This window comes from Accipiter gentilis, chromosome 1 (assembly GCF_929443795.1).
Source record: "Accipiter gentilis chromosome 1, bAccGen1.1, whole genome shotgun sequence".
Taxonomy (NCBI): domain Eukaryota; kingdom Metazoa; phylum Chordata; class Aves; order Accipitriformes; family Accipitridae; genus Astur; species Astur gentilis.
In genome coordinates this window covers 30194686-30209104 of record NC_064880.1, presented here as the reverse complement: position 1 = coordinate 30209104, position 14419 = coordinate 30194686, and the positions used below count along the sequence as shown (strand labels likewise).

Genomic DNA, 14419 nt, shown 5'->3' with positions numbered 1-14419 from the left:
AAAAATCCAGTGTCTTAAAAATAGAAGTATTTCATGACACTTATTCGAAATATATAATAGAGATTTTTTCTTTTCTTTTTTTTTTTTTTTTTTTGTGAGGGTGTACGTGTGTGTGTGTGTGTGTGTGTATTCACATTCACACAAGGCCTAAACAAGCAATAGCAAGTTAGATGAGGGCTTCAACTCTTCAGAAAAATCTCATTATGTGAAGAGTGAAGTGGCTCTGTAGGGAGCATTATGGAAATATCTGGGTTTGATTTAATGAGGCTCTTCACATTGGTGGAATATCAACTTAACAGAGAAAAGTCTACCCGGGGCGTCCAAGTTACCAAAATGAAAATTGGCAATTGAGATGATAAGAAAGTGGCTTTCTTGTGCGAAATCACTTCAGGTAACAGAGATAACATTAAATAACATACATTCTATGCACCAAGAACAATGTTTTATGTACCAAGTCTCTTATCTGTCTCTTCTAATGACTTCCCTTAGCGGGTTGTTAGTACTTGACAGCAGGTCTCTGTGCGGGGAACTTTTTTCCAATTCCACATTCAAAGGAGGTCCATCAGAGAACATGATTGGCAATTTTCGTCATAATCTGCACATTATTAGCATCAAAATTGACATGGCAGTAACACCGGTGGTTTTTGATGTGCCTTTCTTCAAGTTCAAGGAAGTCCCTCCAGTAGCAGTGGTTTGGTATAGCAGGTCTCAGTTACCCAGTGGTGGCTTTTCAGAGGCAAAGGCGCGATAGAGATGCGTGAGAAATAAATCCGAGAGCCGTTTTACCGAGAGGAGAGCAAGACGCTAAGGAAAAGAATTAAATTTAGAAAAGTGTCTGGAAGGTAAATGCTTCAGGACAACAGCCTACACCTAGAGAGATTCAAGTATTTCCCAGATAGCGTGGAATATGGTAGTTAGAAAGCGTGAGCTTAAAAAACGCCTCTCCCCATCCTGTCAGTCTCACACTTCCCTTCCCGTTACTGGCCCGGCCGCGGCAGCCTCGTTAGCTACCGCTTCTCGTACAGAAATAGGCGAGACATTTCCCATTCAGTCGAACTCAAACCGAAATAATAATAATAATAATAATAATAATTAAAAAAAAAAAAAAAGCCAGAAACGCATTCCCTCCCGCCGGCTCGCCCTCCCCGCACCCGCCGGCCCGGCCGCCCGCAGCCCCGCCGAGCCCGGCGCCGGGCAGCGCGGGAGCAGCGCCCGCGGCGGGGCCGCCTCCGCGGGGGCGCAAGAGCCGCGGGGCGCCCTCCCGCCGGGCCCCGCCGCCCCTCCGCGGCGGGGCGGTCAGCGATAAAAAAATAGACGGAACTTTCGGGCCGAGCCCGGGGGCGCCCCCCGCCCCGGCCCCCCCCCCCCGCCCCCACCCCCCCTCCACAACGCCCCCCGCCCCCGGGCCCGGGCCGGGGTAGTTATCTGGTGAGCGGCGCCTCCTCCCGCTGGTCCGGCGAGGCGACGGCGGCCTTGCTGAGCACGGCGGCCGAGTAGGGCAGGAAGCCGCTCTCGGAGCGCTGCCCCGCCGCCGTGCAGGGGAAGTCGGCGGCGGCCGCGCCCCGCGAGCCCAGCGCCGAGGCCGCCGCCGCCGCCGCCGCCGCCGTCTGGCTGCTGTGGCAGCTGAGGCAGGAGCAGGGCGCCGAGCCCCCCGGCGGCCCCGAGCCCGCCGCCGCCGCCGCGGCCGCCGCCGCCGCCGCCGCCGCCGAGGCGGCCGCGCTGCTGTTGAGGCCGGCGGCGGCGGCGGCCGGCGCCTGGTAGAGGCCGGGGTGTCGGAAGCTGCAGAGCAGCTCCGGGCGGGAGTAGGGGTGCGAGAGGGCGCGGAAGGTGTCCAGCGGGCGGATGGAGGTGGCGAAGGGCGCGGCGGCGGCGCCCGAGGCGGCGGCGGCGGCGGCGGCGGCGGTGACCCCGACGTGCGGGTAGTAGTGGAGCGGGACGTGGGAGTGGAAGGGGTAGGGCAGGCTGCCCGTGGCCGCCGCGTGGGTCATCATGTAGGTGTAGAAGCTGGGGTCGGCCGGGTGGGGCCAGGACATGGCCAGGCGCTGCCGCTTGTCCTTCATCCGCCGGTTCTGGAACCACACCTGCGCGGGGAGACAAGCACAGCGCGGCCTCAGCTCCGCTCCGCTCCGCGCCCCGCCGCCGGCGCCGGCGCCGGCGGACACCCACCGACACCCTTCGCCAGGGCGGCGCGGCCCGCGGCTACGCCTCGGCCGCCCCTGGCGTGTCGGCGACCCCTCTCCCGCCCGGAGCAACCGCCTGCGGCCTTGCCCGCGGGGAGCGGTGGGCACCGGCCCCGGGTGGGACCCCTTCGATCTGAATAAACGTTCTCCCTTCGAGTCGGCCCTTGCCCCCCCGCCCCCGCCCCTCCACCCCCCACCGTCCCGGGCAGGACTGTGACTTGACGGTGTCGCTGCGCTCATCCCCGCGCGTTTTGCATAGCTGCCTTTATTTTCTCTCCCCTCTTCCCTTCGGGAAACACGCTAACGCGATAAAAACCGGCGAGGAAAATACCTGGCAGTAACAACAGTTTTTTAAAAAGGCCAGGAAAAGTTTTCGGTGGGGAGAAGCAAACGGGCACGGGGGCCGATCGGAGAGCTGAGGGCCCGGCCAGCCCTTCAACCGAAGAGCCAAGCCGGCAGCCGGCCCGGGGGAGCCGGGCACGGCGGGGCTGCGCCGGGGCGGCGGCGGCGGCGGCTCGGCGGGGCGCGGGGGGCGGGGGGGGGCGGCGTACCTTGATGGTGGTCTCGGGGAGGTTGAGGGCGGCGGCCAGCTCGCAGCGCCGCGGCCGCGACACGTAGTTTTCCCGGTAAAACTCCTTCTCCAGGCGGGCGATCTGCTCGCGGGTGAAGGCGGTGCGGTACCGGCGCACCTGGTCGGCCCCCGCCGCCGAGCCGCCCAGCGCCCCGCCGCTGTGCAGGCTGCCGATGCCGGCGGCGGGGGCGGCGGCGGCGGCGGCGGCGGGGGTGCTGGGCGCCGGGCTGCTCTCCGCGTAGCCTGCGGGGCGAGCGCACGGCGGTGAGAGCGGGCGGCGGGGCGGCCCCCCACCCCAACCCGCCCGGCCGGGCCGGGCCGTGCCGGGCCGGGCCCTGCGCGCCGGTTCTTAAGGCCAGCTGTCATCTCTACAAATCGCTGCTGCTAACGGAATCGATACTGTTGGGTTTGGGGTGGCTCGGGGTTGGGGGTTGGTTTGTTGGGGGTTTTTTGAGTCACTTCGTAACCGCGTTATTCTCAGCACATGGAGCGGGTTCGGTGGCTGCGGGGCAGCCGAGCCCCGCGGAGAGCGGGCCGGGGCGCGGGCCGGGGCTCGGCGCGGCTCCGCCAGGCTGCGGGGAGCCCGGGCTCGGCGCTCGCCTTTTCCCCGTCCACCGCGGTTCCCCTTTTCGTTTGAGACGTGCGGAATAAGAGCAGCCATAAAAGCCAATTTGGGTTTTTTTTTTTTCCTCCGGCGTTACGTCGAGGATCCCTACCTTTCTCTGGCACATTTGACAAAAAAGGCATGCACTGTGGCCCCTAGGAAATCCGTCGCTCACCTGGCTCCCCCTCCCCAATTACAGCGATAATAACAACCACCGTCCATCACCGTGCCCCGCAAAGCACGGGGAAGGAGACGAGGCCGTTTCAAACCCCCTGTTACAAGCAAAGGAAAAGTGAACAATGCCCAATTACCCCGAGGTGGACACAGACGGCACGTTGCATGTACACAGGGAAGGACACACACAGACAGCTATGGACAGTTTCCTCGCGCTCCTCTCTCCCTCCGCTTTAACCTGTGTATGTCTATCCACATCTATACAGCTGGAGGGACGCCGAGAGCTCCGAGAGCGCGAGGAAAAATAGGGAGAAAGAATTCCCTGAATATAGGTGGGTGGATATTTGTGCCCCCCTATATTCTGGATAGATATCTACATACCAGTGGATCGGGGCATGCACACACACACACACACACGCACGCACCCGCACAGGGGCTGCCCGGGCAGTGTGGCTCGGCTATCGGGATAGCGCAGTAATTGCAATAATATTTTACAGCCTGGAGCTCTGTCTTCGCAGAAGAGAGAGCGCCGGAGCAGAGGCGAGCAACTTTGGCGGTGGCGGTGGCTTTGCTCTGGTCTTTAAAGCCGGCTGGCAAAGTGCGGGGCTTAGATGGAGACGATAAAGGAAGAGTTACCTTTGTTACTGTTTTCCTTCAGCTGGGAGGAAGTCAGGCTGGCTGGGGAGCGGAGCGCGGAGCAGCCCACCTCCACATCACTGTTCATATCTGCCTCTTGAGCAACTTCGGAATAAAGGGCGATTTTCTTCCTGCTTTCCGACGGCGGGATTTCGGAGGAGACGGTGCTTTCACTGCTCGGATGCTGAAGATTGAATAAAGTGTCTATTTCAAATTTGCCTTTGGCGGAGATGTCCCCTATAGCGCTGTGCAGGGAGGCGGCAGTCAGTCTCGGGCTGAGGCGACCACTGTGCGGAGAATTTTCAAGGGCCTCCAGCACCGCATTTCCAGCTGAGTCTGACAAATTCGAGAGCCTTTTGCCAGCTGTAGGGCTGTGCAGCCCTCTCTCCATCAGGATCATCTCTTTTCTTATTCTTTCCATCATCTCAGCTTTATAAAAAATGTCAAAGTTGCAGGGCTGGTCCTGTACTAATGATGAGCTGCAGCAGGGGCTAATTCACATTCAGCCCGGCAAGTGTCTCTAAATATTATTATCTCTTTTTGAGGGAGGCGTAAAAATTGTGGGATGCCAAAGCGAGGGAATGACTGGTCAAAATGACCCATACATCCTTTCTAGCCCGAAATGTCATTCATCAAAAAGTGGTGCTCGTCATTAAGGTACGAATGACGCTGTTCGAATAATCATTTATTGTAACAGGTTTATAAGCAAATAAATACAAGCTCCTGTCAGTGGATAATGAAGGCGGCTTCAGAGCAGACAAATATATCCAGGTGGAAAGAAAGAAAGACAAGAAGTGAGGAGTAAAGCTCTTGTCCTTAGCTTGATCAGATCTTGCTTGAATTGCTCTGGGGTTTGGCCTCTGGGGTGGAATTGACAGTCTGATTAATAAAATGAGCTGTGCAACATTTCCCCCTTCATTTAGGTGCATCATTATGCTCTGATTTTTGTTTTGTTGCCTTTTAGGTCCTAATGATGCAGCTTCTTTCTCATTTGTCCTCGGACAGAACTACACGCTAAATGTTAGATAATCCTTTTCTTTATTATTATTTCTGAGGCGGATTTTAGATCGCAAGGCGAGGAAATGCTGGAAGAGGACCAGAGGACCGAGAACCTCCTGCCGCTGAAATCTCCCTACTTTTCCCTCCCATTTCCAGACCACATTAGTACTTTTATTTAGGAATTTACACCGACACCCCCACGCACCCCCTCACACGCGCGAACCTTATGCCCAGACTTTATAAGACCGCTGCTGCCGGCACGCACCGGTTCGAGTGCGCCTGCAGCAGTCGCCTGGAAATTAAAACACTTACTGTAATCTAATATATTAGCATTCTGACATATTTGTCTTCGTTGCCTCCTTAAACACGATCTCCTTTTTACTTTCTATAATCCTGCCTATCGACGAAGCTAGCCTGCGATTTTTCTCCCCTCTGGAACAATACTGGCTGTGGCACGGTACGACTGGGGGGGAAATAACCGAAGGACATTCAACGCATTCGTGATTTAAAACACTCAGCGGCCGTGCCGTTTCGTCCTCCCGGCAGGTTTCTCTCCGGCCCTCTGCTTCTTCCCACCCCACCGCCAGAAAAGCCTGCGCGTCTAAAAATTAAAAAATACTCATAGAAAGAAGTGACGGGGGGGGTGCGGGGAGGTATTGCCTACAGGCTTCGAGCTAGCAGAGACACCACCTCGAGCACCCTCTCTCCGAAGTTACCTGTGGCTCAGTTAGCTCATCCCTCCGCTCTTGGCCGGGTGCCGCGGGGCGCAGCCTCGCCGCGCTGCAGGGGACAGGGGCTGCCGCGCTCGGCAGCCGCCACAGTCGGAAAGTCTCCCTTCAGTGATAACTTTGCTAGTAATAATGACGCTGATGGCAACCATTTAAACGAAGATAAATCCTTTGCCGTTAGCATCTCTGGAGTGCGCTTCGAGAGCTGCCCAGCCTTTATTCTCGCCGTGGGTTTTTTTCACCCGCATCGCCTAGCGTTTAGATCCCGGGAATCCGAGCTTCATCGCCCGGAGAAACACCCCAACGTTTCCTGGGATTAAACGCGGGTTTGATTTTTTTGCGAGGAGAGCTGTTCCTGCTCATGTTAGTCACACACATCTCCTGAGTTCTCGTGCTCTCGCGCATGATTCATAGCTCGAAAATGGGATGCTTGACAGATTTTTTTTTTTAATAACGTGTTAAAGTCTCCCTAAACATTCCACCAAATATTTAGGAAACGTTCTAGGCGTTGTTTGCAAAATCCAGCCTTCCATTAATGGGCGTTTTATGTCAGCCCTTTGAAATGTGAATTTAGACTGCGGTGCGGTGTCCTGCGTTTTACAGCCCCAAGCCCAGACAAAAGTAAATATCAACTTTGCCTTGCCCGCGGGCGCGGCGGCGGAGCGGGGCGCAAGCCGCGGGGCGGCGGGTAGAGCCCGCAAACGACACCCCCCCCACCCGCCCCGGGCCCTCGCCGCCCTCCCGGCGGGACGGAGGGTGTCCCCGCTGCTACACCCCAGCTCGGCTCTGCCCGCTGCCGGGGCGCCGGAGCCCCCGCTTCCCCCGCCCCGCCGGGCCGGGCCGCCGGCGGCCCCGGCTGCCGGGCCCGGCGGGGCGGGAGGCGGAGCGGAAGCCTGCGGCAGGGTTTATTGCTGTCGTTTGGCGCCCTCGTCTGTTTTCTTAAAGGCTGTAACGGGGCGAGCATCTTCCCCCCCTCTCGTTCGGAAACCGCAGCCCAGATACCACATCTCCGAGGCGCTCGTGTGCGCACACAACCAAAGCCGGCACAGCCCGAGACTCCAGAAATGTTACTGCACCACTAAAAAGGGGCGAACGGGTTTTATGCTGTTCGGAGCGGGGGGAAAAGGCTGCGTGTAAAGCCCCGACGTGAGAAAAAAATAGGGCACAGGCAAGTGCGGCTGTGAATGATCTTTATTAGTGTTATGTTATATTTTGCACCTTTTAAATAATACTGATACCTTAGGTTATGTACAACGTATCTGAATATGTAGCTACACTCGGATGCAAGGGAAATAACGTGTTATAAAAGGAGTTCATAATCTCCCACTAAGTAGATGTGAGGTAACAAACCCGTTCCCGGACATGCAGTTAATCACTTCACCCCAAACCGTCAAGCCACTAATAAACCAGTCATCTGATATTTATGCTCCCAGCAAACTAGATGCATTTACTGTACTGATGTTTATCCATCGGTTTGGGGATTTTCGGTTTGGGTTGGGTTCTTTCTTTTTTCTTTTCTTTTCTTTTCTTTTTTTTTTTTTTTTTTCCAAAAACAATGGCACAGCCTAAAAATCTTTCGGCATACGTTTATAGTTCTTCAAACCCAACAGCTCAGCCTAAAGAACCTCCGGCGTTAGAGTGACATTAGTGGGCAAAGGGGGAGGAAGTTACAGAGGCGGCCGAAATATGCGAGGTTTTGTTAGACGCTGTTTACTCAGTTGTTCTTGTAAGTTTAGATAGCTGCTTAGGCCCGTTGCCAAACTCCTTTTCATTTTTACCTTTAAAGTTATTACTCGAGGCATCAAAGAGTATTTCAGTGCTCGTTCATTAACTCTCACCCGGGAAAAAGAGGTCACACAACTAAATTGAACTGAAGTTCGTATTGAAGCAGCCGAACAACATCTCGGCCAGCTTTTCACCACTCTGAGCGCGCTCGGGAAGACCGACAGGAATACCGGCTTCCTCCTTCCCACCCGGGACAGGCTGCCAACAGGGGCCCGGGGCTGCGCGCAGCGCCGGCGGGCTCCTCGCGGCAGCGCCAGGTCTGCGGGCCGCGGGGCGGGAGCAGGCGGCGGCGCGCCGGTCCCGGGGGGCGCGGGGCGCCGGTGGGCGCCGGGGGAGCGGGGGCTGCCCCCAGGGACCTGCGCTGCGGGGCGGGGGGGGGGCCGCGCAGGGCCCGCGGCATCGCCGGCGGTGGGCACGGCGGCGCCACCTGGCGGCGCTCCGGCGGCGCGGCGGGGCCGAGGGCGCTGCCCGCCGGTGCTGCCCGCCGGAGGCCGCCTGGCAGCGCGGCTCCGCGCCCGCGCAGCGCCTGCCCCGCGTGTCTCGGCACGCAGCGCGCTCCCGCTCTGCCCCGACTCTCCCCTCCGCCTCAGGCCGTCACAGAAGCGTAGGGCCGGTCGCGGTGCGTCTGCCAGCGGGTTCGGTCCTGAATCTCCGTGAAACGTCACCCGAGAGCGGTGAAGGACTCGAACCCCGCGTGTCCCCGAGTCACGCGGGGCCTGCAGCACCGTCCCTGCCCACGCTAGCCAGGCTGAGATCCCGCGGGCGCTCGCTTTGCGAGGTTAATCATTACGTGACGTCTTCTGGGGCTGCCCTTGCACACAAACGGGGTTTAGCTTAAACGATAAAGCGTTACGCCGGTCGCAAAGCTACTCGGCCGATGTTCCATTTTAGGTCGCGGCTGCGGCAGGTCGGCGAGCTCGTCCCGGGTCAGGGTCCCCGAGGTCCCCGCGCTGCTTCAGAGCGGCGGTGGTGGGAGTCGGGGGGCGGCCAGCACCCGCCCGTGACCCGAGAGCTCAAGTTCAATGCCCGCAGTGCTCAGCCGCCCCTAAGCGCGGCACCGAGGCCACGCAGGGAGTCCCGAGAAAACTTTCTCCGGCTCGAAAAAGATTTTTTAAGGCTGAAGTAAATAAGGAGATGAGCAGCTGTGCCACAGATCTGGAGGGGAAAAAAAAGTTTAACAATTTTCCCGGCGTTGCTGTTAAATATTTTCATTTTCGTAACTGGCTTTTTTTTTTTTTTTTAAAGAGCTAGGGGAAAATGAAAGCTCTTCTGTTTAGGTATTAAAAGTCCACGCGAGTTAAAAGGTAACAACGGAAGGCAGTGGGCATGGGGGAAGGTTTGTGGGAAGTATAAATCGATTGTTTTTTCTCTTCCTTTGCGTTCTCCCTTTGTCCTGGCGGATTTTTTTTTTTTTTTTTTTTTTTTTTACAGCAAACTCTATAAGAGAAGCAACTTCCTAAAGACACAGTTACCATCGGCAAATTCTGGCGAGGGAGGTGATGAAAAACCTCAGGTTTTTTTCCTGGGAGACACCAGGCGGAGGACAGACAGCAAATACTAAAAGCCTGTGCTAAAAGCTTGAGTGGAGTCCTAACTGTGTTAAATCATGGCAAATGTATTTAAGGAAATGAGATAATTTCGGGGGGGGGGGGGGGGATACTTTTTTTTTTTCGGGGGAGAACACAGCCGCTTTCTGCAGCAATGCTATCTAGCCCGTGTGCAGATTCCCCTGCAATGTGTCAATGGAAAATGCAATGCTGCTCCGCGGGGCGCTGGGCACCCGCGGAGCCGCTGCCGGGCGAAGACAAGGACTGTCCCGCAGGCAGAGGCCCGGCAAGCGCGGCACGTCGCCCTGCCTGCCTCGGACCGAAGTCTCGATGGGGACGGTCCTTCCCGGGCAGGGGAGGCGGCGGGCTGCTGCGGGCCGGGGCCGGGGCCGGGGCCGGGGCCGGGGCCGGAGCACGGCGCCCTGCACGGCCCCCGGGACCGGGGGTGCGGGACGCGTCCTGCCACTTGTAAACTGGGTGGATGATCTCAGAGATCCGACCTTGGCCCATGAGCTCATTTTTTTTATTATTATTCGTGTGCATAATATCCTGCCGTGCAAGGCAGTGCTGTTTTCTACACCCTCCACAAAACGGCTCATTATAGAATGGAAGTTGTTGGCCATAAACCCGCCCAAAGACGCAGTTTTCTGGGACATCGAGGGGCTTTCGCTGGCGCAGAGGTCTCGGCAGGGCTGAGGTCCTCTGCGGGCGTCGCTGCGGCTGCACCGTGGTTTGCTTTGATGTAACGCAGCTCAATAAGCTCCGAAACCCTGTGCTTTAGGTGCTCCTTTCTTTCGGCAGCCTTATTTAAAATGTCGTGGCGAGAGAGAAAATTTCACCGCATTTCTTGCCAGAGGAAACACAACGGGAGATGGGAATACAAATGGAAAGGTGTCCGGCGAAATAAAGCCTCTCGTTTCTCGGGATTTCGGTGTGTTAGCAATGTTGTCACTAGAAAGCTGCGGGCAGGGACATAAAAGGATGAGAAATTCGTGCCTCGACAAAGCGTCCTGCTAATTACGTAGGGTTTCATGTCCTGAGAGTAAATACTGATTCGACTTACAACCGAGTGAAACACGTACTCACGTCCGGCTCACTTCTTAGCTGATTATGAAAGATTAATAGCAATTAAGTGGTTAGAACTAATGAACGTGAACCCGTGCTTGCCATCCGGTTGTTGCCGTGATTGCTGGCACCCGTTTGCCATCTCTCACCCCGCTTCCAGAAACTGCCGACGATTATTAGACCGGCTACGAAGCAGGGCTGCGCAGGGGCGGCTGCTGCGCGACCTGCCGCGCTCCCGCTCGGCCCCTCCGCGCCCGCGGTAACCCGGCAGCCCGGGGGGGGCCGCCACCGCCTGCCCGGGCTGCTCAGCAAGGCCACCTCCAGCCCCTCCAGCACCGAGTTTCACCTCCACGGCGGCTGCCTCTCTTCTCTCCTGCGCCTGAGCCTCCGCTGGGACAGTAAACACGGCCCCAGCTACGTGCTGCTTTTCAGCGGGCGCGGAGATGCCCTGCCTTTCCCCGCGGAGCTGCCGCAACTTGTTGCCCTCCGCGCCCGAGAGAGGGTTAAGTGTCTGCAATACACGACCGTGGAGCGCCAGGAGCCGGCCCAGAGGGGCTGGGGCTGGGGCTGGGGCTGGGGTTGGGGCTGGGGCACGTCTTCGGAGCTTTCTCCATTTCCAGCTCTTCGCGCTCCTGCGATTTCCACCCCGGCTCAGCGGGAGAGTCGAGAGAGACGACAGAAGGATTTGCCATAGTTTTGGGAAGTCACCCCCAGAACAGCCGTCAGCATAAGCAAACGCCGCGTTTTAACTAGGCTGCCTTACCACGACATGAACTGACACTGCAAGGGGAAAAAAGCCACGTCTAATGAGTGCCAGGTTTAGCATCTTGCGCTGCGTACAGCCCCGGTGCCATTTCCTGGCTGGTAGCAATATCTGGGGGCTGAAGGGGGGGGTCTCCCACGGGCCGAGAGCTCCGTGGAGCCAGGGGACCCCTTCTCCCCTATAACAAAGCCCTTCCACTCCATACATCGCCGGGAAGGAGGGAGGTGGGGAGGATGGCACACAAAGACCGTGTCGGGTCTTTCTCCCTGCCGCAGGCGCAACAATGAGCTGGGGAAGGTCTCGCCGGGGATCCGGTCAGACCCCTGCCCGCGGCTTCAAAAAAAGAGCCTCTGCCCGCGGCTTCAAAAGGGCCAGCGGAGGACCCTTGGTCCTCCGCTGGCCCTTTTGAAGCCGCGGGCAGGGGCGGGGGGGGGGGATGAAAGCGACGGGGGCGAGGCTGGCCCGGAGGGGCATCACCGTCGCCCCCCCGTCGTCCCCCCCCCCCCCCCCCCCCGCCCAACCCCTCCCCAGCGCCGGGGCCGCGGCGGGGCGGGAGCGCGGCGGCGGGGCGGGGGTGGGAAGGGAGGGAGGGGGGGGCGCGCCGTCGGTGCGGACCGGGGGGCTGCGAGGCGAAAGGGGCAGTGCGGGCAGCGGGAGGGTCACATGTTTCGACGGCAGCCTATGAGCAGCCCCCCGGCCTGCGGCAAACTAATCTGGAGCCGGCCGCCCCCACCCCCGTCCCCCCTCCCAACCTGGACTTCGTTTTTATAAACGTACCGCCAGGATCCAACCTGTTGGAGGCAAATAACCATTTGCATCATGCCCGGCCGGGGACCGAGCCGCCGCCGCCGCCGCCCGCGATGTGCAAGGCCATGAGCAAAGCAGCGAGCTGGGAGATGGACGGACTGCGCGGCGACAGCAGCGGCGGCGGCGGCGGCGGCGGCGGCGGCGGCGGCGGCGGCGGAGCCCCCGGGCAGTGCCGTAATTTTCTCTCCTCGCCCGTTTTCGGGGCGGCGCACACGGGCCGAGCGGCCGCCGCCGCCGCTGCCGCCGCCGCCGCCTCGGGGTTCGCCTACGCCGGCGGAGGGGAGCGCTCGGGGGCGGCGGCGAGGCCCGACCCCCCGGCCAAGGACTGCCCGGGCTCCGCCGCGCCGGCCACCGCCCCCGCGCTCGGCTATGGGTATCACTTTGGCAATGGATACTATAGCTGCAGGATGTCCCACGGGGTTGGGATCCAGCAAAACGCCCTGAAGTCTCCCCCCCATGCCTCCATTGGCGGCTTTCCCGTGGAAAAGTACATGGACGTCTCCAGTCTGACCAGCACGAGTGTCCCCGCCAATGAAGTCTCCTCCAGGGCGAAGGAAGTGTCCTTCTACCAGGGCTATACAACCCCCTACCAGCACGTTCCTGGGTACATAGACATGGTCTCAACGTTTGGCTCTGGGGAACCGAGACACGAAACATACATATCAATGGAGGGCTATCAGTCTTGGACTCTGGCTAATGGCTGGAATAGTCAGGTTTACTGTGCCAAAGATCAGACACAGAGCTCACACTTTTGGAAATCGTCCTTTCCAGGTACGAGAGGGAGAGAAATGGTCTGAGCTGAACCCCCCCCGCGCCTCCTCCGCCTGCCCGTCCCCTCCCCCGCCCCCCGGGCTGCAGGGGCGGCCTGCCGAGGTGGACACGCTGCACAGACACGCACAGAGCGGAGAGAGGGGGGGGGGGCGGTGGATTTTCCTTTTTCCTTCCCCCCCCCCCCCCGCCCCTACCCCCGAGGAAACCTCACCCTCTGCTTTCCACCCCGCGGGACAGACCCCAGGGCCCCCCCCGCCACCCAGCGCCAGGGCCCCGGACCCCCCGTCCCGCGGGCGCCGGGGCGGCCGCGGCTCCTTCTCCTGCCTCTTCCCTCGGCGGCCGGGCTTGTATTCGCGTTCGCAGTTTGCAGGAGGACGGCTCGAAGGCTTGCGCTCGCCTGCCTCTCCGGCCGGCGATTGACCCGGCCCCAGAGCACTTAAGAGGCTGGGAGTAGCGAGGGCACAGAGGCACAAACCACATGCAAACAAACCCGGGGAAACACACACCAAAGCGATTTCTGTGTGTGCGCTGCCAGCACCGACCTGCTCTCGGCACCCCAGCCAATGCCCCCGCCGTCCTGCGTGCTCGCTAGCGATGCATGCCTGAAAAGTGATGACAGTCCATCAAGGTTTTGGTGCTTTACTAACGTGCAACTAATGTGGCGGTGTAAATAATAATAAACTGTAAACAACCCGGCATTATTTATTTGCCCGGGAAAACCAGTGCCCAACAAGTATCGGTTAAGCTTTAAACGCCTGTAATAAAATTCTAATTTTTCACATAATGTCTTTTACAATAGGGGACGTTGCACTAAACCAGCCCGATATGTGCGTCTACCGGCGTGGGAGAAAGAAGCGAGTGCCGTACACAAAACTGCAGCTTAAAGAACTCGAGAATGAATATGCCATTAACAAGTTCATTAACAAGGACAAGAGGCGAAGGATATCCGCAGCCACAAACCTGTCTGAGAGACAAGTTACCATTTGGTTTCAGAACAGGAGGGTGAAGGATAAGAAAATAGTCTCCAAACTGAAAGACAATGTATCTTGATCTATTAGTTGCGGACAGTGATGGATATATAAACTCAATTTACGACCAGCTAAAGACTTTTGGAAAGACTTCATTGAAAATATATTTAATTTTTTTTTCTCCTTCCAGCGGCGGCGAAATTGCGGGAATTGTTTTCCATGAAAGTCAGCGTTTTTCTCTCAGTGGAAGGGAGTGCTGACAAATCTTGAATTATAGTTCTGTTTCTTCCTTTTGAAAATAATAATAATATTAATATTAATTATATTTTCTGTTCTTCCCTCTAGGCCAGTATAAACGAATTTAAATATGTTGAACGGTTACAGTTATAACTTTCTTAAATGCTTAACTCTTTGGGGGGTTTTCTGTAGGTTTTTTTTTTTTTTCTTCTCTGAACAACAGCCAGTGCCAAAAAGTGTCAGTTTTGATTTGGTATCGTAAACTTCAAAACACGCCGAGTGAAAAAAAAAAAAAAAATTCAATCGGAAAATGCAAGAAAGCCGGAGTCCGGACCCGTGGCAGCACCCGGCTGCTGCCAAAACCCGCCGAGCCCCCCGGGACCCGGAGGGAATTACGAATTGCTTGGAGGGGTAACGTCTGCAGCCGGATTTTTAATTGCTTTTTCGAGGGAGGGAGAATCTCTCCGAGCTGTTGCGGGGCGCAAAGCACAGTCCCGGGCATCTCCCACCGCGCTCCCCGCTTCGGCAGTTTTGGGTTTGGGTGGTTTTTTTTGGTTGGTTGGGGTTTTGTTTTCTTTTGCGGG

General features: G+C 57.9%; 2 protein-coding genes across 2 annotated transcripts; one reads left to right on the top strand and one right to left on the bottom strand.

The window, feature by feature from the left end:
* Positions 1–1421: 1421 nt before the first annotated feature.
* Positions 1422–4589, bottom strand: EVX2 (even-skipped homeobox 2). Its single transcript, XM_049804175.1, has 3 exons — positions 4166–4589; positions 2732–2994; positions 1422–2081 (listed from the first exon to the last, which is right to left on the bottom strand). Exons 1-3 carry the CDS (start codon positions 4587–4589, stop codon positions 1422–1424), a joined length of 1347 nt encoding a protein of 448 aa, XP_049660132.1.
* Positions 4590–11948: 7359 nt separating this feature from the next.
* HOXD13 (homeobox D13) lies at positions 11949–13781 on the top strand. Its single transcript, XM_049804921.1, has 2 exons — positions 11949–12630; positions 13430–13781. Exons 1-2 carry the CDS (start codon positions 11949–11951, stop codon positions 13678–13680), a joined length of 933 nt encoding a protein of 310 aa, XP_049660878.1. The 3' UTR covers positions 13681–13781.
* The last annotated feature ends 638 nt before the right edge of the window (positions 13782–14419 follow it).

Bases quoted from the DNA above. Each gene is read 5' to 3' on its own strand.
- EVX2 (XM_049804175.1), bottom strand. From the start codon at position 4,589: ATGATGGAAAGAATAAGAAAAGAGATGATCCTGATGGAGAGAGGGCTG. The intron at 2,995-4,165 runs GTAACTCTTCCT...CTCGCCCCGCAG, and splicing joins GAAGGAAAACAGTAACAAAG to GCTACGCGGAGAGCAGCCCG. The intron at 2,082-2,731 runs GTACGCCGCCCC...CTCCCCGCGCAG, and splicing joins TCCCCGAGACCACCATCAAG to GTGTGGTTCCAGAACCGGCG.
- HOXD13 (XM_049804921.1), top strand. From the start codon at position 11,949: ATGGACGGACTGCGCGGCGACAGCAGCGGCGGCGGCGGCGGCGGCGGC. The intron at 12,631-13,429 runs GTACGAGAGGGA...CTTTTACAATAG, and splicing joins TTGGAAATCGTCCTTTCCAG to GGGACGTTGCACTAAACCAG.